Raw genomic sequence first — 23,319 nt, forward strand, 5'->3', positions numbered from 1 at the left:
ATCCCATGCTGTGTGATAGTCTGCTGAGCTGTGTATCTAATCCCATGCTGTGTGATACCGTCTGCTGAGCTGTGTATCTAATCCCATGCTGTGTGATACTGTCTGCTGAGCTGTGTATCTAATCCCATGCTGTGTGATAGTCTGCTGAGCTGTGTATCTAATCCCATGCTGTGTGATACCGTCTGCTGAGCTGTGTATCTAATCCCATGCTGTGTGATACTGTCTGCTGAGCTGTGTATCTAATCCCATGCTGTGTGATACCGTCTGCTGAGCTGTGTATCTAATCCCATGCTGTGTGATACTGTCTGCTGAGCTGTGTATCTAATCCCACCCTGTGTGATACTGTCTGCTGAGCTGTGTATCTAATCCCATGCTGTGTGATAGTCTGCTGAGCTGTGTATCTAATCCCATGCTGTGTGATACTGCCCCTCTGGGTTGGGCCCTGCAGCTGCTGGGGGGGGGGACACTGCATTCCCCACAGATGTTTGACCCCATAAGTAGCTTAATACAGAGGGGGAAGGGACATTTCATGCCCCGCGGCTCCATTCACAGGAAGAGGGGGAGGGCGGCTGTGACTCCAGAGCTGGGATCAGACTTCTGCATTGTTAATGTAGTGGGGAGCGGAGAGTCCGGCAGATATGAGGGGGCTGCTGATTCTGGGGTGCGTCGCTCTTGGCCTCTTGTTGGTGGCTGCGTCTCATCAGGACCAGGAGGAGTCCGAGCTAGAAGCCGGGAATGAGAGAGTCCAGGTAAGTAGCCACAATGACCCCAGGACGGGATGGAGGGGGCAATGTGGCTGAAAGAGAGCGCAGCCTTATTATAGGTCCTGGATAGAGAGAGACATGAGAGAGAGAGAGAGGGGTAGAGAGAGCGCAGCCTTATTATAAGTCCAGGAAAGAGAGCGACATCAGCGATAGAGAGGGGCAGAGAGAGCGCAGCCTTATTATAGGTCCAGGAAAGAGAGCGACATGAGAGGTAGAGAGGGGCAGAGAGAGTGCAGCCTTATTATAAGTCCAGGAAAGAGAGAGACATGAGAGATAGAGAGGGGCAGAGAGAGCGCAGCCTTATTATAGGTCCAGGAAAGAGAGCGACATGAGAGGTAGAGAGGGGCAGAGAGAGTGCAGCCTTATTATAAGTCCAGGAAAGAGAGAGACATGAGAGATAGAGAGGGGCAGAGAGAGCGCAGCCTTATTATAGGTCCAGGAAAGAGAGCGACACGAGAGGTAGAGAGGGGCAGAGAGAGCGCAGCCTTATTATAGGTCCTGGATAGAGAGAGACATGAGAGAGAGAGATGGGCAGAGAGAGCGCAGCCTTATTATAGGTCCAGGAAAGAGAGCGACACGAGAGGTAGAGAGGGGCAGAGAGAGCGCAGCCTTATTATAGGTCCTGTATAGAGAGAGACATGAGAGAGAGAGAGGGGCAGAGAGAGCGCAGCCTTATTATAGGTCCTGGATAGAGAGAGACATGAGAGAGAGAGGGGTAGAGAGAGCGCAGCCTTATTATGGGTCCAGGAAAGAGAGCGACATGAGAGGTAGAGAGGGGCAGAGAGAGTGCAGCCTTATTATAAGTCCAGGAAAGAGAGCGACATGAGAGATAGAGAGGGGCAGAGAGAGCGCAGTCTTATTATAGGTCCTGGAAAGAGAGCGACATGAGAGGTAGAGAGGGGCAGAGAGAGTGCAGCCTTATTATTGGTCCAGGAAAGAGAGCGACATGAGAGATAGAGAGGGGCAGAGAGAGCGCAGCCTTATTATAGGTCCAGGAAAGAGAGCGACATGAGAGATAGAGAGGGGCAGGGAGAGCGCAGCCTTATTATAGGTCCAGGAAAGAGAGCGACATAAGAGGTAGAGAGGGGCAGAGAGAGTGCAGCCTTATTATAAGTCCAGGAAAGAGAGCGACATGAGAGATAGAGAGGGGCAGAGAGAGCGCAGCCTTATTATAGGTCCAGGAAAGAGAGCGACATGAGAGGTAGAGAGGGGCAGAGAGAGCGCAGCCTTATTATAAGTCCTGGATAGAGAGAGACATGAGAGAGAGAGAGGAGCAGAGAGAGCGCAGCCTTATTATAGCTCCTGGATAGTGAGAGACATGAGAGGTAGAGAGGGGCAGAGAGAGCGCAGCCTTATAATCCTGGATAGAGAGCGGCAGAGAGAGTGCAGCCTTATTATAAGTCCAGGATAGAGAGCGACATGAGAGATAGAGAGGGGCAGAGAGAGCGCAGCCTTATTATAGGTCCTGGATAGAGAGAGACATGAGAGAGAGAGTGGTAGAGAGAGCGCAGCCTTATTATAGGTCCAGGAAAGAGACCGACATGAGAGGTAGAGAGGGGCAGAGAGAACGCAGCCTTATTATAGGTCCTGGATAGAGAGCGACATGAGAAATAGAGAGGGGAACAGAGAGCGCAGCCTTATTATAAATCCTGGATAGAGAGGTCTGTGATCCATGGATGATGGGAGTGATATATTTCATTTTATTTTTTTTCAGGATGATTTTGTGAAGGACCGAGACATTCGATCAACGGGAGGAAAGAAAAGTAAACCACCCAGGAAAACCGGAGTATTCAGCACCCTGGCGAGACCGTCCAAGCCGAGGGAGAAGAGGGTCAGTGTGCAGCGCACAGGTGAGAAGATGCCGTATCTGGTGCAACCAATCTGTAATACTCCCATCATCTCTTACAGGGCACTAAAGAATCCTCCCCTAAACAAGAGAAACCGAAGAAATGTCGCGGATGTTTCACAGCTTTGTTTACAAGGGTAAGTAGCGTCCCCAACCTCAACTTTATAGAACTCATTGTAACTTTCTGAAACTCGTAACTTTCTGTAATTTTCTGTAACTTATTTTAACTTTCTGTAACTTTCTGTAACTTATTGTAACTTTCTGTAACTTATTGTAACTTATTGTAACTCTGATTTTGGCTCCTGGTAGACACCAGGGATAATTTGGAGCAATATGGACCGTCTCTAGGTTTTGTCGAAGGGCGTCATCGATCCATTTTGTGGACACTGTGCCCTTTAGTCGCCCTCAGGCGGAGAAATGTTGGACTTTTAGGCTTCCATACGTTTCTGGATCTGGTTTTTAATCTTTGTTACTTTTATATTTATCTTGATGTTTCAGGATAATGTGAAAAACTTCAACCCGACTGTACGACATCAGCGGGTAAGTAAAACTGAAAACCTACTAATGTGAAGACAGGAAGCAGAGAGGAGGAGTAACATGCGACCCAGGGGCCCTAATTCTAAATCTGGGGCCCCCACCTATCATCTTCCATTGTATAACACAGACCTTTGCCCCCCTTGGTGCAGGGCTCAGTTCTGCCCCCTATAGCTGTGGCCCTGGGGTTCTAATTTTTGGGACAGATCATGACTTCAGGATACTATAAATTACCAGGCCAATCAGAAGTGAGAGAGGGCAGAAGCCACACCCCTCAGTCATTTCTCCTTTGACCGTATGGAGAGGCATGGACATGGCGCTCCTCCATTATATTTAAAGGGGAACTCTATTAAAATAATTAGGTAACCTGCAGATCCTGGCAAGATCTGGATATTTCACTCACTTTAGCTGTAAGGGCTGAGAGCATTGCGATTAGAGGAGACCCCCTTTAATAGCCAGGTCTGCACTGCACCAATAATTTAGTGCCCCTCTATATTGCTGCATAGGGTTATATGCACCGTCCTATATGGATCCTAAGGAGGACGAGAGACAGTCGGGGTCTCTGGCTCTTGAGCAATAGGACGGACGCCCACAGGGAAATTCCTCCTTCATTTTTGCAGAACACGAAGTGAACAGACGATGGGCCGCAGCTGGTTCTTGAAGGGCGACATCTGGATTTAACAAAATGTCTGTAAACAAGGCGAGAAACAGGCGAGACAAGAGCATCTAAGATTAATGAGAGGAAATAGGACATTAAACATCTGCAGACTTGTGTTCTTACTAAATGGGGAATTTCCATCTTTGCCTTCACCGCATCCTGCGAGTCGTCACGTATCTGGAATCCTGTGAAAACTGAATCTCAGGAATAAAACGGGGATCAACTGGACTGAAGATAGAGAAAATAAAGACATCAAAAGTGAAAATGTGCTTCACATGGATCAGTCCAGTGATTGGGTTAGGTTTCTGCTAAATTACCCTCTGGGGGGCGCTGTTCCACTAGTGTCTATGGAAAAATGTGTGGGGATAGTGGTGAGAAATGGTACTGCACCTTGTGGAAGTATCTGTAAACTGCAGATTTAGATGAAGCGTCTCCCAGAAAGACAGGTCCTCAGAAGAACACAACAATCCTGACATGCTCTGTGCTGCTGGAAACCTTGTAATGTATAATATCCAAATTGTCCCTTTCATTTAACATCTGATATAAGAAACAAACTCAATCATATACAGCCCCCCTAGTAACATCATCCCATCAGTGGACTCTTCTCCTGAAATACTCTGTGCTGACTGACAAGACTATGGTCTCACGCAAAAACAACATACTCCTCTCCTGAAATACTCTGTGCTGTTAGACTGACTCTGCGGCACTGTAACCTCACACGAGATCAGCATACTCCTCTCCTGAAATACTCTGCGCTGCTAGACTGACTCTGCGGCACTGTAACCTCACACGAGATCAGCATACTCCCCTCCTGAAATACTCTGCGCTGCAAGACTGACTCTGCGGCACTGTAACCTCACACGAGATCAGCATACTCCTCTCCTGAAATACTCTGTGCTGCTAGACTGACTCTGCGACACTGTAACCTCACACGAGATCAGCATACTCCCCTCCTGAAATACTCTGCGCTGCTAGACTGACTCTGCGTCACTGTAACCTCACACGAGATCAGCATACTCCCCTCCTGAAATACTCTGCGCTGCAAGACTGACTCTGCGGCACTGTAACCTCACACGAGATCAGCATACTCCTCTCCTGAAATACTCTGTGCTGCTAGACTGACTCTGCGTCACTGTAACCTCACACGAGATCAGCATACTCCCCTCCTGAAATACTCTGTGCTGTTAGACTGACTCTGCGGCACTGTAACCTCACACGAGATCAGCATACTCCCCTCCTGAAATACTCTGCGCTGCAAGACTGACTCTGCGGCACTGTAACCTCACACGAGATCAGCATACTCCTCTCCTGAAATACTCTGTGCTGCTAGACTGACTCTGCGACACTGTAACCTCACACGAGATCAGCATACTCCTCTCCTGAAATACTCTGTGCTGCTAGACTGACTCTGCGTCACTGTAACCTCACACGAGATCAGCATACTCCCCTCCTGAAATACTCTGCGCTGCAAGACTGACTCTGCGGCACTGTAACCTCACACGAGATCAGCATACTCCTCTCCTGAAATACTCTGTGCTGCTAGACTGACTCTGCGACACTGTAACCTCACACGAGATCAGCATACTCCTCTCCTGAAATACTCTGTGCTGCTAGACTGACTCTGCGTCACTGTAACCTCACACGAGATCAGCATACTCCCCTCCTGAAATACTCTGCGCTGCAAGACTGACTCTGCGGCACTGTAACCTCACACAAGATCAGCATACTCCTCTCCTGAAATACTCTGTGCTGCTAGACTGACTCTGCGGCACTGTGACCTCACACGAGATCAGCATACTCCTCTCCTGAAATACTCTGCGCTGCTAGACTGACTCTGCGGCACTGTAACCTCACATAAGATCAGCATACTCCCCTCCTGAAATACTCTGTGCTGCTAGACTGACTCTGCGGCACTGTAACCTCACACAAGATCAGCACATTCCTCACCTGAAATACTCTGTGCTGCTAGACTGACTCTGCGGCACTGTAACCTCACACAAGATCAGCATACTCCCCTCCTGAAATACTCTGTGCTGCTAGACTGACTCTGCGACACTGTAACCTCACACGAGATCAGCATACTCCCCTCCTGAAATACTCTGCGCTGCTAGACTGACTCTGCGGCACTGTAACCTCACATAAGATCAGCATACTCCCCTCCTGAAATACTCTGTGCTGCTAGACTGACTCTGCGGCACTGTAACCTCACACGAGATCAGCATACTCCTCTCCTGAAATACTCTGTGCTGCTAGACTGACTCTGCGGCACTGTAACCTCACACGAGATCAGCATACTCTCCTCCTGAAATACTCTGCGCTGCTAGACTGACTCTGCGGCACTGTAACCTCACACGAGATCAGCATACTCCTCTCCTGAAATACTCTGCGCTGCTAGACTGACTCTGCGGCACTGTAACCTCACACTAGATCAGCATACTCCCCTCCTGAAATACTCTGTGCTGCTAGACTGACTCTGCGACACTGTAACCTCACACAAGATCAGCATACTCCCCTCCTGAAATACTCTGCGCTGCTAGACTGACTCTGCGAAACTGTAACCTCACACGAGATCAGCACATTCCTCACCTGAAATACTCTGTGCTGCTAGACTGACTCTGCAACACTGTGACCTCACACGAGATCAGCATACTCCCCTCCTGAAATACTCTGCGCTGCTAGACTGACTCTGCGAAACTGTAACCTCACACAAGATCAGCATACTCCCCTCCTGAAATACTCTGCGCTGCTAGACTGACTCTGCAACACTGTGACCTCACACGAGATCAGCTTACTCCTCTCCTGAAATACTCTGTGCTGCTAGACTGACTCTGCGGCACTGTAACCTCACACGAGATCAGCATACTCTCCTCCTGAAATACTCTGCGCTGCTAGACTGACTCTGCGACACTGTAACCTCACACAAGATCAGCATACTCCTCTCCTGAAATACTCTGCGCTGCTAGACTGACTCTGCGACACTGTGACCTCACACGAGATCAGCATACTCCCCTCCTGAAATACTCTGCGCTGCAAGACTGACTCTGCAACACTGTGACCTCACACGAGATCAGCATACTCCCCTCCTGAAATACTCTGCGCTGCTAGACTGACTCTGCAACACTGTGACCTCACACGAGATCAGCATACTCCCCTCCTGAAACACTCTGCGCTGCTAGACTGACTCTGCGACACTGTAACCTCACACAAGATCAGCATACTCCCCTCCTGAAATACTCTGCGCTGCTAGACTGACTCTGCGACACTGTGACCTCACACGAGATCAGCATACTCCTCTCCTGAAATACTCTGTGCTGCTAGACTGACTCTGCGGCACTGTAACCTCACACGAGATCAGCATACTCCCCTCCTGAAATACTCTGCGCTGCTAGACTGACTCTGCAACACTGTGACCTCACACGAGATCAGCATACTCCCCTCCTGAAATACTCTGCGCTGCTAGACTGACTCTGCAACACTGTGACCTCACACGAGATCAGCATACTCCCCTCCTGAAATACTCTGCGCTGCTAGATTGACTCTGCAACACTGTGACCTCACACGAGATCAGCATACTCCTCTCCTGAAATACTCTGTGCTGCTAGACTGACTCTGCGGCACTGTAACCTCACACGAGATCAGCATACTCCTCTCCTGAAATACTCTGTGCTGCTAGACTGACTCTGCGGCACTGTAACCTCACACGAGATCAGCATACTCCCCTCCTGAAATACTCTGCGCTGCTAGACTGACTCTGCAACACTGTGACCTCACACGAGATCAGCATACTCCCCTCCTGAAATACTCTGCGCTGCTAGACTGACTCTGCGTCACTGTAACCTCACACGAGATCAGCATACTCCCCTCCTGAAATACTCTGCGCTGCAAGACTGACTCTGCAACACTGTGACCTCACACGAGATCAGCATACTCCCCTCCTGAAATACTCTGTGCTGCTAGACTGACTCTGCGACACTGTAACCTCACACGAGATCAGCATACTCCTCTCCTGAAATACTCTGCGCTGCTAGACTGACTCTGCAACACTGTGACCTCACACGAGATCAGCATACTCCCCTCCTGAAATACTCTGCGCTGCTAGACTGACTCTGCGTCACTGTAACCTCACACGAGATCAGCTTACTCCTCTCCTGAAATACTCTGTGCTGCTAGACTGACTCTGCGGCACTGTAACCTCACACGAGATCAGCATACTCCCCTCCTGAAATACTCTGCGCTGCTAGACTGACTCTGCAACACTGTGACCTCACACGAGATCAGCATACTCCCCTCCTGAAATACTCTGCGCTGCTAGACTGACTCTGCGTCACTGTAACCTCACACGAGATCAGCATACTCCCCTCCTGAAATACTCTGCGCTGCTAGACTGACTCTGCAACACTGTGACCTCACACGAGATCAGCATACTCCCCTCCTGAAATACTCTGCGCTGCTAGACTGACTCTGCGTCACTGTAACCTCACACGAGATCAGCTTACTCCTCTCCTGAAATACTCTGTGCTGCTAGACTGACTCTGCGGCACTGTAACCTCACACGAGATCAGCATACTCCCCTCCTGAAATACTCTGCGCTGCTAGACTGACTCTGCGTCACTGTAACCTCACACGAGATCAGCATACTCCCCTCCTGAAATACTCTGCGCTGCTAGACTGACTCTGCGTCACTGTAACCTCACACGAGATCAGCATACTCCCCTCCTGAAATACTCTGCGCTGCTAGACTGACTCTGCAACACTGTGACCTCACACGAGATCAGCATACTCCCCTCCTGAAATACTCTGTGCTGCTAGACTGACTCTGCGGCACTGTAACCTCACACGAGATCAGCATACTCCCCTCCTGAAATACTCTGCGCTGCTAGACTGACTCTGCATCACTGTAACCTCACACGAGATCAGCATACTCCCCTCCTGAAATACTCTGTGCTGCTAGACTGACTCTGCGACACTGTAACCTCACACGAGATCAGCATACTCCCCTCCTGAAATACTCTGCGCTGCTAGACTGACTCTGCAACACTGTGACCTCACACTAGATCAGCATACTCCTCTCCTGAAATACTCTGCGCTGCTAGACTGACTCTGCGACACTGTAACCTCACACGAGATCAGCATACTCCTCTCCTGAAATACTCTGTGCTGCAAGACTGACTCTGCGACACTGTAACCTCACACGAGATCAGCATACTCCTCTCCTGAAATACTCTGTGCTGCTAGACTGACTCTGCAACACTGTGACCTCACATAAGATCAGCACATTCCTCACCTGAAATACTCTGTGCTGCAAGACTGACTCTGCGACACTGTGATCTCACACGAGATCAGCATACTCCCCTCCTGAAATACTCTGTGCTGCAGTGTTACTATAGACACCTCGTTTTTTTTCATTTACAGGACACAGAAGAACATGTGAAAATAAAGAAGCAAAAACATCTGAAGTCAAAGAATAAGGAAAAGAGGAGAAGAAACAAGGGCCACAAACATAAGCACGCCCACTATCCGGTAATGCACGCTCCATGTAGTAGAAGCTCAGCCAGGATTAAAAAGGGTTAATCATCCAACTTTACTATCAAATGTTCTGCAACTTTGAATTTTTCGCCTTTTTTTGTCTAGTTTTTCATGTTTTTCACCTTTTTTTTCTTTGCACCTTATTCTTTTTGCCTGTTGTTTATGTGTTTTACCTGTTTGTTTGTTTGTTTGTTTGTTTTTCTTAAGTGCTCAGCATTGAGGTTTGGGGCTTCTAAACGTTTTCAGCCAATTAATTATTTGTGGCTTTTTAACCCCTTCACGACATATTATGTGCAGTAATGTAGAGTAAAACCCTGAATTTGTCATCAACACAGACCGAGGATCCAGAGATCGGACACAACAAGAGGCGCAAACATCACAAAGGGAAGAAGGAAAGGGATCATGTCCGAACCGGGGTGTTCACTGGTCTCGCAGGGATAACACCTAACATGGAGAAAATGCGCACGGACAATCGCAATGCGCCGGTAACAATCCACATAAGTACACTGGAGGAAATAAGTATTTGACCCCTTGCTGTTTTTGTAAGTTTGCCCACTGACAAAGACATAAACAGTCTATAATTTTAAGGGTAGGTTCATTTTAACACTGAGAAATAGAATATCCCCCCAAAAAAAAATCAAGAAAAATCACATTGTATAAATTAGATACATTTTTTTTGCATTTTGCAGTGAGAAATAAGTATTTGATCCCCCTACAAACCATTATGAGTTCTGGCTCCTACAGACCGGTTAGACTCTACTAATCAATTCGTTACTTGCAGTATAGACAGCTGTCTTACATAGTCACCTGTATAAAAGACTCCTGTCCACAGACTCAATCAGATTCTGACCTCTACAACATGGGCAAGACCAAAGAGCTTTCTAAGGATGTCAGTGGCAAGATTATAGACCTGCACAAAGCTGGAATGGGCTACAAAACCATAAGTAAGAAGCTGGGTGAGAAGGAGACAACTGTTGGTGCAATAGTAAAAAAATGGAAGAAATACAAAATGACTGTAAATCACCATCGATCTGGGGCACCATGCAAAATCTCACCTCGTGGGGTATCCTTGATCATGAGGAAGGTGAGAGATCAGCCTAAAACTACACTGGGGGAACTTGTTAATGATCTGAAGGCAGCTGGGACTGCAGTCACCAAGAAAACCATTGGTAACACATTACACCTTAAAGGTTTAAAATCCTACAGCGCCCGCAAGGTCCCCCTGCTCAAGAAGACATATGTGGAGGCCCATCTGAAGTTTGCCAATGAACACCTGGATGTTTCTGTAAGTTATTGGCAGAAGGTGCTGTGGTCAGATGAGACAAAAATTGAGTTCTTTGGCATTAACTCAACTCGCCGTGTTTGGAGGAAGAAGAAGGACGAGTACAACCCTAAGAACACCGTCCCAACCGTGAAGCATGGTGGGGGAAACATTATACTTTGGGGGTGCTTTTCTGCAAAGGGGACATGACGACTGCACCGTACTGAAGGGAGGATGGATGGGGTCATGTATCGCGAGACTTTGGCCAACAACCTCATTCTCTCAGTAAGAGCATTGAAGATGGGCCATGGCTGGGTCTTCCAGCAAGACAATGACCCAAAACATACAGCCAAGGCAACAAAGGAGTGTCTCAAAAAGAAGCACAGTAAGGTCATGGAGTGGCCTAGCCAGTCTCCAGACCTTAATCCCATAGAAAACTTATGGAGGGAGTTGAAACTTCGAGTTGCCAATCAGCCTCAAAATCTGAATGATTATGGCTGCATGCCCACTATGCGCTTTTCAAGTGTTTTTGCCGTGGAATTTCTGCAGCGAAAATGCTTAAAAAAAACGCTTAGTAATACGTGCCCCATGTTCCCCAATGATAATCCGCATGCTCTGCACATCCTGTGGAAATTTCCGCTGCGGATTATCATTGCGGAAAAATCCGCAGCATGTCCATTAATTTTGCGGACACGCAGCGTAATTGCCGCCATTGACTTGCATTGAAACGCTTGATATCCGTATCACTACATCTGCACATGCGGATATGAAGCGATTCAATGTGCGGATGGTACCCGGGTCTGGAGGACAGGAGACTCTCATCAGGACCCGGGTACCATAGAACCTGTAAAAAAAAGAATTTAAAATAAAGATTATACTCACCTTCCGATGGCCCCCGGTATTTTCTCCGCTCCGTCCGGTCTGTTGTATGGGTCGCGGTGGTGTGAAAGGACCTACCATGAAGTCATTTAGTCATGTGACAGGTCACGCGACCGCTGACGTCGGTGGTCACGTGACCTGTCACATGACTCAAAGACGTCACCGCAGGTCCTTTCACACCACCGCGACCCATACAACAGACCAGACGGAGCGGAGAAAATACCGGGGGCCATCGGAAGGTGAGTATAATCTTTATTTTTTACCATTCTTATTTTTTTTTTTTTTAACTATTAACTTGGTCACACTATATAAATCCATGCTGTTTGCAAAAAACCTCTGACTGCTGTGCTTGAGGGGTCAAATACTTATTTCTCACTGCAAAATGCAAAAAAAAATTATCTAATTTATACAATGTGATTTTCTTGATTTATTTGGAAATTCTCTCAATGTTAAAATTAACCTACCCTTAAAATTATAGACTGTTCAAGTCTTTGACAGTGGGCAAACTTACAAAACCAGCAAGGGATCAAATAATTATTTCCTTCACTGTATATAAAAGTATTATAGTGGTTATATTCTTGTACATAGGAGCAGTATTATAGTAGTTATATTCCTGTACATAGGTGTAGTATTATAGTAGTTATATTCTTGTACATAGGGGGCAGTATTAAGGTAGTTATATTCTTGTACATAGGGGCAGTATTATAGTAGTTATATTCTTGTACATAGGGGCAGTATTATAGTAGTTATATTCTTGTACATAGGGAGCAGTATTATAGTAGTTATATTCTTGTACATAGGGAGCAGTATTATAGTAGTTATATTCTTGTACATAGGAGCAGTATTATAGTAGTTATATTCTTGTACATAGGAGCAGTATTATAGTAGTTATATTATTGTATATAGCGAGCAGTATTATAGTAGTTATATTCTTGTATATAGGAGCAATATTATAGTAGTTATATTCTTGTACATAGGAGCAGTATTATAGTAGTTATATTATTGTATATAGGGGGCAGTATTATAGTAGTTATGTTCTTCTATATAGGGGGCAGTATTATAGTAGTTATATTCTTGTACATAGGGGGCAGTATTATAGTAGTTATATTCTTGTACATAGGAGCAGTATTAAAGTAGTTATATTCTTGTACATAGGGAGCAGTATTATAGTAGTTATATTCTTGTACATAGGGAGCAGTATTATAGTAGTTATATTCTTGTACATAGGAGCAGTATTATAGTAGTTATATTCTTGTACATAGGGGCAGTATTATAGTAATTATATTCTTGTACATAGGAGCAGTATTATAGTAGTTATATTCTTGTACATAGGTAACAGTATTATAGTAGTTATATTCTTGTACATAGGGGCAGTATTATAGTAGTTATATTCTTGTACATAGGGGCAGTATTATAGTAGTTATATTCTTGTACATAGGAGCAGTATTATAGTAGTTATATTCTTGTACATAGGGGCAGTATTATAGTAGTTATATTCTTGTACATAGGGGCAGTATTATAGTAGTTATATTCTTGTACATAGGGGGCAGTATTATAGTAGTTATATTCTTGTACATAGGATCAGTATTATAGTAGTTATATTCTTGTACATAGGGGGCAGTATTATAGTAGTTATATTCTTGTACATAGGATCAGTATTATAGTAGTTATATTCTTGTACATAGGGGGCAGTATTATAGTAGTTATATTCTTATATATAGGGGGCAGTATTATAGTAGTTATATTCTTGTACATAGGGGCAGTATTATAGTAATTATATTCTTGTACATAGGGGCAGTATTATAGTAGTTATATTCTTGTACATAGGGGGCAGTATTATGGTAGTTATATTCTTGTACATAGGAGCAGTATTATAGTAGTTATATTCTTGTACATAGGAGCAGTATTATAGTAGTTATATTCTTGTACATAGGAGCAGTATTATAGTAGTTATATTCTTGTACATAGGTAACAGTATTATAGTAGTTATATTCTTGTACATAGGAGCAGTATTATAGTAGTTATATTCTTGTACATAGGAGCAGTATTATAGTAGTTATATTCCTGTACATAGGAGCAGTATTATAGTAGTTATATTCTTGTACATAGGAGCAGTATTATAGTAGTTATATTCTTGTACATAGGGGCAGTATTATAGTAGTTATATTCTTGTACATAGGAGCAGTATTATAGTAGTTATATTCTTGTACATAGGAGCAGTATTATAGTAGTTATATTCTTGTACATAGCGGCAGTATTATAGTAATTATATTCTTGTACATAGGAGCAGTATTATAGTAGTTATATTCTTGTACATAGGTAACAGTATTATAGTAGTTATATTCTTGTACATAGGAGCAGTATTATAGTAGTTATATTCTTGTACATAGGTAACAGTATTATAGTAGTTATATTCTTGTACATAGGAGCAGTATTATAGTAGTTATATTCTTGTACATAGGGGCAGTATTATAGTAATTATATTCTTGTACATAGGAGCAGTATTATAGTAGTTATATTCTTGTACATAGGTAACAGTATTATAGTAGTTATATTCTTGTACATAGGAGCAGTATTATAGTAGTTATATTCTTGTACATAGGGGGCAGTATTATAGTAGTTATATTCTTGTACATAGGAGCAGTATTATAGTAGTTATATTCTTGTACATAGGAGCAGTATTATAGTAGTTATATTCTTGTACATAGGAGCAGTATTATAGTAGTTTTATTCTTGTACATAGGGGCAGTATTATAGTAGTTATATTCTTGTACATAGTGGCAGTATTATAGTAGTTATATTCTTGTACATAGGGGGCAGTATTAAGGTAGTTATATTCTTGTACATAGGGGGCAGTATTAAGGTAGTTATATTCTTGTACATAGGAGCAGTATGACAGTAGTTATATTCTTGTACATAGGAGCAGTATTATAGTAGTTATATTCTTGTACATAGGTAACAGTATTATAGTAGTTATATTCTTGTACATAGGGGCAGTATTATAGTAATTATATTCTTGTACGTAGGAGCAGTATTATAGTAGTTATATTCTTGTACATAGGAGCAGTATTATAGTAGTTATATTCTTGTACATAGGAGCAGTATTATAGTAGTTATATTCTTGTACATAGGGGCAGTATTATAGTAGTTATATTCTTGTACATAGGAACAGTATTATAGTAGTTATATTCTTGTACATAGGGGCAGTATTATAGTAGTTATATTCTTGTACATAGGAACAGTATTATAGTAGTTATATTCTTGTACATAGGAGCAGTATTATAGTAGTTATATTCTTGTACATAGGGGCAGTATTATAGTAATTATATTCTTGTACATAGGGGCAGTATAATAGTAGTTATATTCTTGTACATAGGAGCAGTATTATAGTAGTTATATTCTTGTAGATAGGGAGCAGTATTATAGTAGTTACATTCTTGTAGATAGGGAGCAGTATTATAGTAGTTATATTCTTGTACATAGGAGCAGTATTATAGTAGTTATATTCTTGTACATAGGAGCAGTATTATAGTAGTTTTATTCTTGTACATAGGAGCAGTATTATAGTAGTTTTATTCTTGTACATAGGGGCAGTATTATAGTAGTTATATTCTTGTACATAGTGGCAGTATTATAGTAGTTATATTCTTGTACATAGGGGGCAGTATGACAGTAGTTATATTCTTGTACATAGGAGCAGTATGACAGTAGTTATATTCTTGTACATAGGAGCAGTATTATAGTAGTTATATTCTTGTACATAGGGGCAGTATTATAGTCGTTATATTCTTGTACATAGGAACAGTATTATAGTAGTTATATTCTTGTACATAGGAGCAGTATTATAGTAGTTATATTCTTGTACATAGGGGCAGTATTATAGTAATTATATTCTTGTACATAGGGGCAGTATTATAGTAGTTATATTCTTGTACATAGGAGCAGTATTATAGTAGTTATATTCTTGTAGATAGGGAGCAGTATTATAGTAGTTACATTCTTGTAGATAGGGAGCAGTATTATAGTAGTTATATTCTTGTACATAGGGGGCAGTATTATAGTAGTTATATTCTTGTACATAGGAGCAGTATTATAGTAGTTATATTCTTGTACATAGGAGCAGTATTATAGTAGTTTTATTCTTGTACATAGGAGCAGTATTATAGTAGTTTTATTCTTGTACATAGGGGCAGTATTATAGTAGTTATATTCTTGTACATAGGGGGCAGTATGACAGTAGTTATATTCTTGTACATAGGAGCAGTATGACAGTAGTTATATTCTTGTACATAGGAGCAGTATGACAGTAGTTATATTCTTGTACATAGGAGCAGTATTATAGTAGTTATATTCTTGTACATAGGGGCAGTATTATAGTAGTTATATTCTTGTACATAGGAGCAGTATTATAGTAGTTATATTCTTGTACATAGGAGCAGTATTATAGTAGTTATATTCTTGTACATAGGGGCAGTATTATAGTAGTTATATTCTTGTACATAGGAGCAGTATTATAGTAGTTATATTCTTGTACATAGGTAACAGTATTATAGTAGTTATATTCTTGTACATAGGAGCAGTATTATAGTAGTTATATTCTTGTACATAGGGGGCAGTATTATAGTAGTTATATTCTTGTACATAGGAGCAGTATTATAGTAGTTATATTCTTGTACATAGTGGCAGTATTATAGTAGTTATATTCTTGTACATAGGGGGCAGTATTAAGGTAGTTATATTCTTGTACATAGGGGGCAGTATTAAGGTAGTTATATTCTTGTACATAGGGGGCAGTATTATAGTAGTTATATTCTTGTACATAGGAGCAGTATTATAGTAGTTATATTCTTGTACATAGGGGGCAGTATTATAGTAGTTATATTCTTGTACATAGGAGCAGTATTATAGTAGTTATATTCTTGTACATAGGGGGCAGTATTAAGGTAGTTATATTCTTGTACATAGGGGGCAGTATGACAGTAGTTATATTCTTGTACATAGGAGCAGTATTATAGTAGTTATATTCTTGTACATAGGGGCAGTATTATAGTAGTTATATTCTTGTACATAGGAGCAGTATTATAGTAGTTATATTCTTGTACATAGGAGCAGTATTATAGTAATTATATTCTTGTACATAGGAGCAGTATTATAGTAGTTATATTCTTGTACATAGGTAACAGTATTATAGTAGTTATATTCTTGTACATAGGAGCAGTATTATAGTAGTTATATTCTTGTACATAGGGGCAGTATTATAGTAGTTATATTCTTGTACATAGGAGCAGTATTATAGTAGTTATATTCTTGTACATAGGTAACAGTATTATAGTAGTTATATTCTTGTACATAGGAGCAGTATTATAGTAGTTATATTCTTGTTCATAGGAGCAGTATTATAGTAGTTATATTCTTGTACATAGGAGCAGTATTATAGTAGTTATATTCTTGTACATAGGGGCAGTATTATAGTAGTTATATTCTTGTACATAGGGGGCAGTATTATAGTAGTTATATTCTTGTATATAGGAGCAGTATTATAGTAGTTATATTCTTGTACATAGGGAGCAGTATTATAGTAGTTATATTCTTGTACATAGGGAGCAGTATTATAGTAGTTATATTCTTGTACATAGGAGCAGTATTATAGTAGTTATATTCTTGTACATAGGGGCAGTATTATAGTAGTTATATTCTTGTTCATAGGGGGCAGTATTATAGTAGTTATATTCTTGTACATAGGAGGCTGTATTATAGTAGTTATATTCTTGTACATAGGGAGCAGTATTATAGTAGTTATATTCTTGTACATAGGAGCAGGATTATAGTAGTTATATTCTTGTACATAGGGGGCAGTATTATAGTAGTTATATTCTTGTACATAGGGGGCAGTATTATAGTAGTTATATTCTTGTACATAGGGGCAGTATTATAGTAGTTATATTCTTGTACATAGGAGCAGTATTATAGTAGTTATATTCTTGTACATAGGGGGCAGTATTATAGTAGTTATATTCTTGTACATACGGGGCAGTATTATAGTAGTTATATTCTTGTACATAGGAGCAGTATTATAGTAGTTATATTCTTGTACATAGGGGCAGTATTATAGTAGTTATATTCTTGTACACAGGGGGCAGTATTATAGTAGTTATATTCTTGGACATACAAGTAGTGAGATCCTGCAGCATGAAGTCTCTGCTCTATCATGGGGTTAAAGTACCAAAAAGAATAAAATAATGGAATTTAAAAAATCTAGTATGTCATTGTTATCGTGTGACTCATTACTGTATTATTGGTGTTTACGTCTCTATTCATATTACAGGATATGACAGAATGAAGATGATCCCACTGAGATTCCATCATCCCATTAGCCGGTGATCATTAGTTGCGCTGTGCAGAGATGGAGGAGGACTTCTTTACCGCATGACCTTTGTAGTATTTAGTGTCTGTAGTCTCACAGTAATGAATGTTTAGTACATAGGACAGAACGTATCTCTATCGTCTCACAGGAGCAGATCTGATGGCTCGTCTGCTGGAGCTGTGAAGAGACTGTCAGCTCAGGCGGCAGAGAAGAATACACAGCTTATCAGACCAATTAGATATAGGAACCAGCACTTGTAATAAACTCAGTGAATCAACTCTGATTTGTTGTTTTGTGCATGTACAACTGAAAAACTTCAAATGACGATTCCTCTGCCACCCATCTCCGCAGATCAGAAGCCTGAGAAGACCAAGGAGCTAGTATGCAGAGTGACCAGCAGCCATGACATCAGAGTACTCTATAATCAGTAGTGACATCCCTGTAAACAGAGATACATGATAAGATTCTGTCTGCAGCCACCACTAGGGGGAGCTCCCTGCATACAGAGATACATGATAAGATCCTGTCTGCAGCCACCACTAGGTGGAGCTCCCTGTATACAGAGATACATGATAAGATCCTGTCTGCAGCCACCACTAGGAGGAGATCCCTGTATACAAAGATACATGATAAGATTCTGTCTGCAGCCACCACTAGGGGGAGCTCCCTGTATACAGAGATACATGATAAGATTCTGTCTGCAGCCACCACTAGGGGGAGCTCCCTGTATACAGAGATACAAGATAAGATTCTGTCTGCAGCCACCACTAGGGGGAGCTCCCTGTATACAGAGATACATCATGAGATCCTGTCTGCAGCCACCACTAGGGGGAGCTCCCTGTATACAGAGATACATGATAAGATTCTGTCTGCAGTCACCACTAGAGGGAGCTCCCTGTAAACAGAGATATATGATAAGTTTCTGTCTGCAGCCACCACTAGGGGGAGCTCCCTGTTTACAGACATACATGATAAGATTCTGTCTGCAGCCACCACTAGGGGGATCTCCCTGTAAACAGATACATAATAAGATTCTGTCTGTAGCCACTACTAGGCGGAGCTCCCTGTATACAGGGATACAAGATAAGATCCTGTCTGCAGCCACCACTAGGGGGAGCTCGCTATATACAGAGATACAAGATAAGATTCCGTCTGCAGCCACCACTAGGGGGAGCTCCCTGTATACAGAGATACAAGATAAGTTTCTGTCTGCACCCACCACTAGGGGGAGCTCCTTGTATACAGAGATACATGATAAGATTCTGTCTGCAGCCACCACTAGGGGGAGCTCCCTGTATACAGAGATACATGATAAGATTCTGTCTGCAGCCACCACTAGGGGGAGCTCCCTGTATACAGAGATACATGATAAGATCCTGTCTGCAGCCACCACTAGGGGGAGCTCCCTGTAAACAGAGATACATGATAAGATTCTGTCTGCAGCCACCACTAGGGGGAGCTCCCTGTAAACAGAGATACATGATAAGATTCTGTCTGCAGCCACCACTAGGGGGAGCTCCCTGTATACAGAGATACATGATAAGATTCTGTCTGCAGCCACCACTAGGGGGAGCTCCCTGTATACAGAGATACATGATAAGATTCTGTCTGCAGCCACCACTAGGGGGAGCTCCCTGTAAACAGAGATACATGATAAGATCCTGTCTGCAGTCACCACTAGGGGGAGCTCCCTGCATACAGAGATACATGATAAGATCCTGTCTGCAGCCACCACTAGGTGGAGCTCCCTGTATACAGAGATACATGATAAGATCCTGTCTGCAGCCACCACTAGGGGGAGATCCCTGTATACAAAGATACATGATAAGATCCTGTCTGCAGCCACCACTAGGTGGAGCTCCCTGTATACAGAGATACATGATAAGATCCTGTCTGCAGCCACCACTAGGGGAAGCTCCCTGTATACAGAGATACATGATAAGATTCTGTCTGCAGCCACCACTAGGGGGAGCTCCCTATATACAGAGGTACATGATAAGATTCTGTCTGCAGCCACCACTAGAGGGAGCTCCCTGTATACAGAGATACATGATAAGATTCTGTCTGCAGCCACCACTAGGGGGAGCTCCCTGTATACAGAGATACATGATAAGATTCTGTCTGCAGCCACCACTAGGGGGAGCTCCCTGTATACAAAGATACATGATAAGATTCTGTCTGCAGCCACCACTAGGGGGAGCTCCCTGTATACAGAGATACATGATAAGATTCTGTCTGCAGCCACCACTAGGGGGAGCTCCCTGTATACAGAGATACAAGATAAGATTCTGTCTGCAGCCACCACTAGGGGGAGCTCCCTGTATACAGAGATACATCATGAGATCCTGTCTGCAGCCACCACTAGGGGGAGCTCCCTGTATACAGAGATACATGATAAGATTCTGTCTGCAGTCACCACTAGAGGGAGCTCCCTGTAAACAGAGATATATGATAAGTTTCTGTCTGCAGCCACCACTAGGGGGAGCTCCCTGTTACAGACATACATGATAAGATTCTGTCTGCAGCCACCACTAGGGGGATCTCCCTGTAAACAGATACATGATAAGATTCTGTCTGTAGCCACTACTAGGCGGAGCTCCCTGTATACAGGGATACAAGATAAGATCCTGTCTGCAGCCACCACTAGGGGGAGCTCCCTGTATACAGAGATACATGATAAGATTCTGTCTGCAGCCACCACTAGGGGGAGCTCCCTGTATACAGAGATACATGATAAGATCCTGTCTGCAGCCACCACTAGGGGGAGCTCCCTGTAAACAGAGATACATGATAAGATTCTGTCTGCAGCCACCACTAGGGGGAGCTCCCTGTAAACAGAGATACATGATAAGATTCTGTCTGCAGCCACCACTAGGGGGAGCTCCCTGTATACAGAGATACATGATAAGATTCTGTCTGCAGCCACCACTAGGGGGAGCTCCCTGTATACAGAGATACATGATAAGATTCTGTCTGCAGCCACCAATAGGGGGAGCTCCCTGTAAACAGAGATACATGATAAGATCCTGTCTGCAGTCACCACTAGGGGGAGCTCCCTGCATACAGAGATACATGATAAGATCCTGTCTGCAGCCACCACTAGGTGGAGCTCCCTGTATACAGAGATACATGATAAGATCCTGTCTGCAGCCACCACTAGGGGGAGATCCCTGTATACAAAGATACATGATAAGATCCTGTCTGCAGCCACCACTAGGTGGAGCTCCCTGTATACAGAGATACATGATAAGATCCTGTCTGCAGCCACCACTAGGGGAAGCTCCCTGTATACAGAGATACATGATAAGATTCTGTCTGCAGCCACCACTAGGGGGAGCTCCCTATATACAGAGGTACATGATAAGATTCTGTCTGCAGCCACCACTAGAGGGAGCTCCCTGTATACAGAGATACATGATAAGATTCTGTCTGCAGCCACCACTAGGGGGAGCTCCCTGTATACAGAGATACATGATAAGATTCTGTCTGCAGCCACCACTAGGGGGAGCTCCCTGTATACAAAGATACATGATAAGATTCTGTCTGCAGCCACCACTAGGGGGAGCTCCCTGTATACAGAGATACATGATAAGATTCTGTCTGCAGCCACCACTAGGGGGAGCTCCCTGTATACAGAGATACAAGATAAGATTCTGTCTGCAGCCACCACTAGGGGGAGCTCCCTGTATACAGAGATACATCATGAGATCCTGTCTGCAGCCACCACTAGGGGGAGCTCCCTGTATACAGAGATACATGATAAGATTCTGTCTGCAGTCACCACTAGAGGGAGCTCCCTGTAAACAGAGATATATGATAAGTTTCTGTCTGCAGCCACCACTAGGGGGAGCTCCCTGTTACAGACATACATGATAAGATTCTGTCTGCAGCCACCACTAGGGGGATCTCCCTGTAAACAGATACATGATAAGATTCTGTCTGTAGCCACTACTAGGCGGAGCTCCCTGTATACAGGGATACAAGATAAGATCCTGTCTGCAGCCACCACTAGGGGGAGCTCGCTATATACAGAGATACAAGATAAGATTCCGTCTGCAGCCACCACTAGGGGGAGCTCCCTGTATACAGAGATACAAGATAAGTTTCTGTCTGCACCCACCACTAGGGGGAGCTCCTTGTATACAGAGATACATGATAAGATTCTATCTGCAGCCACCACTAGGGGGAGCTCCTTGTATACAGAGATACATGATAAGATTCTGTCTGTAGCCACCCCTAGGGGGAGCTCCCTGTATACAGAGATACATGATAAGATCCTGTCTGCAGCCACCACTAGGGGGAGCTCCCTGTATACAGAGATTCATGTTAAGATCCTGTCTGCAGCCACCACTAGGGGGAGCTCCCTGTATACAGAGATACATGATAAGATTCTGTCTGCAGCCACCACTAGGGGGAGCTCCCTGTATACAGAGATATAAGATAAGATTCTGTCTGCAGCCACCACTAGGGGGAGCTCCTTGTATACCGAGATACATGATAAGGTTCTGTCTGCAGTCACCACTAGGAGAAGCTCCCTGTATACAGAGATACATGATAAGATCCTGTCTGCAGCCACCACTAGGGGGAGCTTCTTGTATACAGAGATACATGATAAGATCCTGTCTGCAGCCACCACTAGGGGGAGCTACCTGTATACAGAGATACATGATAAGATCCTGTCTGCAGCCACCACTAGGGAGAGCTCCCTGTATACAGAGATACAAGATAAGATTCTGTCTGCAGCCAGCACTACGGGAAGCTCCCTGTATACAGAGATACATGATAAGATCCTGTTTGCAGCCACCACTAGGGGGAGCTCCCTGTATACAGAGATACATGATAAGATTCTGTCTGCAGCCACCACTAGGGGGAGTTCCCTGTATACAGAGATACATGATAAGATTCTGTCTGCAGCCACCACTAGGGGGAGTTCCCTGTATACAGAGATACATGATAAGATTCGGTCTGCAGACACCACTAGGGGGAGCTCCCTGTATACAGAGATACATGATAAGATCCTGTCTGCCGCCACCACTAGGGGGAGCTCCCTGTATACAGAGATACATGATAAGATTCTGTCTGCTGCCTCCACTAGGGGGAGCTCCCTGTATACAGAGATACATGATAAGATTCTGTCTGCTGCCTCCACTAGGGGGAGCTCCCTGTATACAGAGATACATGATAAGATTCTGTCTGCAGCCACCACTAGGGGGAGTTCCCTGTATACAGAGATACATGATAAGATCCTGTCTGCAGCCACCACTAGGGGGAGCTGCCTGTATACAGAGATATAAGATAAGATTCTGTCTGCAGCCACCACTAGGGGGAGCTCCTTGTATACAGAGATACATGATAAGATTCTGTCTGCAGTCACCACTAGGAGAAGCTCCCTGTATACAGAGATACATGATAAGATCCTGTCTGCAGCCACCACTAGGGGGAGCTCCCTGTAAACAGAGATACATGATAAGTTCCTGTCTGCAGCCA

General features: G+C 43.6%; 1 protein-coding gene across 1 annotated transcript; it reads left to right on the plus strand.

The window, feature by feature from the left end:
• The first annotated feature begins 491 nt into the window (after nucleotides 1–491).
• LOC141264765 (uncharacterized) lies at nucleotides 492–18,110 on the plus strand. The gene is made up of 7 exons (XM_073677053.1): nucleotides 492–749; nucleotides 2,479–2,595; nucleotides 2,673–2,747; nucleotides 3,109–3,150; nucleotides 9,215–9,322; nucleotides 9,664–9,813; nucleotides 17,794–18,110. The coding sequence occupies exons 1-7, from the start codon at nucleotides 639–641 to the stop codon at nucleotides 17,806–17,808; spliced, it is 618 nt and encodes a 205-aa protein (XP_073533154.1). The 5' UTR covers nucleotides 492–638; the 3' UTR covers nucleotides 17,809–18,110.
• Nucleotides 18,111–23,319: the final 5,209 nt, after the last annotated feature.

The sequence above is a fragment of the Phyllobates terribilis genome, unplaced genomic scaffold (assembly GCF_046119375.1).
Source record: "Phyllobates terribilis strain yellow unplaced genomic scaffold, ASM4611937v1 Scaffold_4__5_contigs__length_816908805, whole genome shotgun sequence".
Classification (NCBI taxonomy): Eukaryota; Metazoa; Chordata; class Amphibia; order Anura; family Dendrobatidae; genus Phyllobates; species Phyllobates terribilis.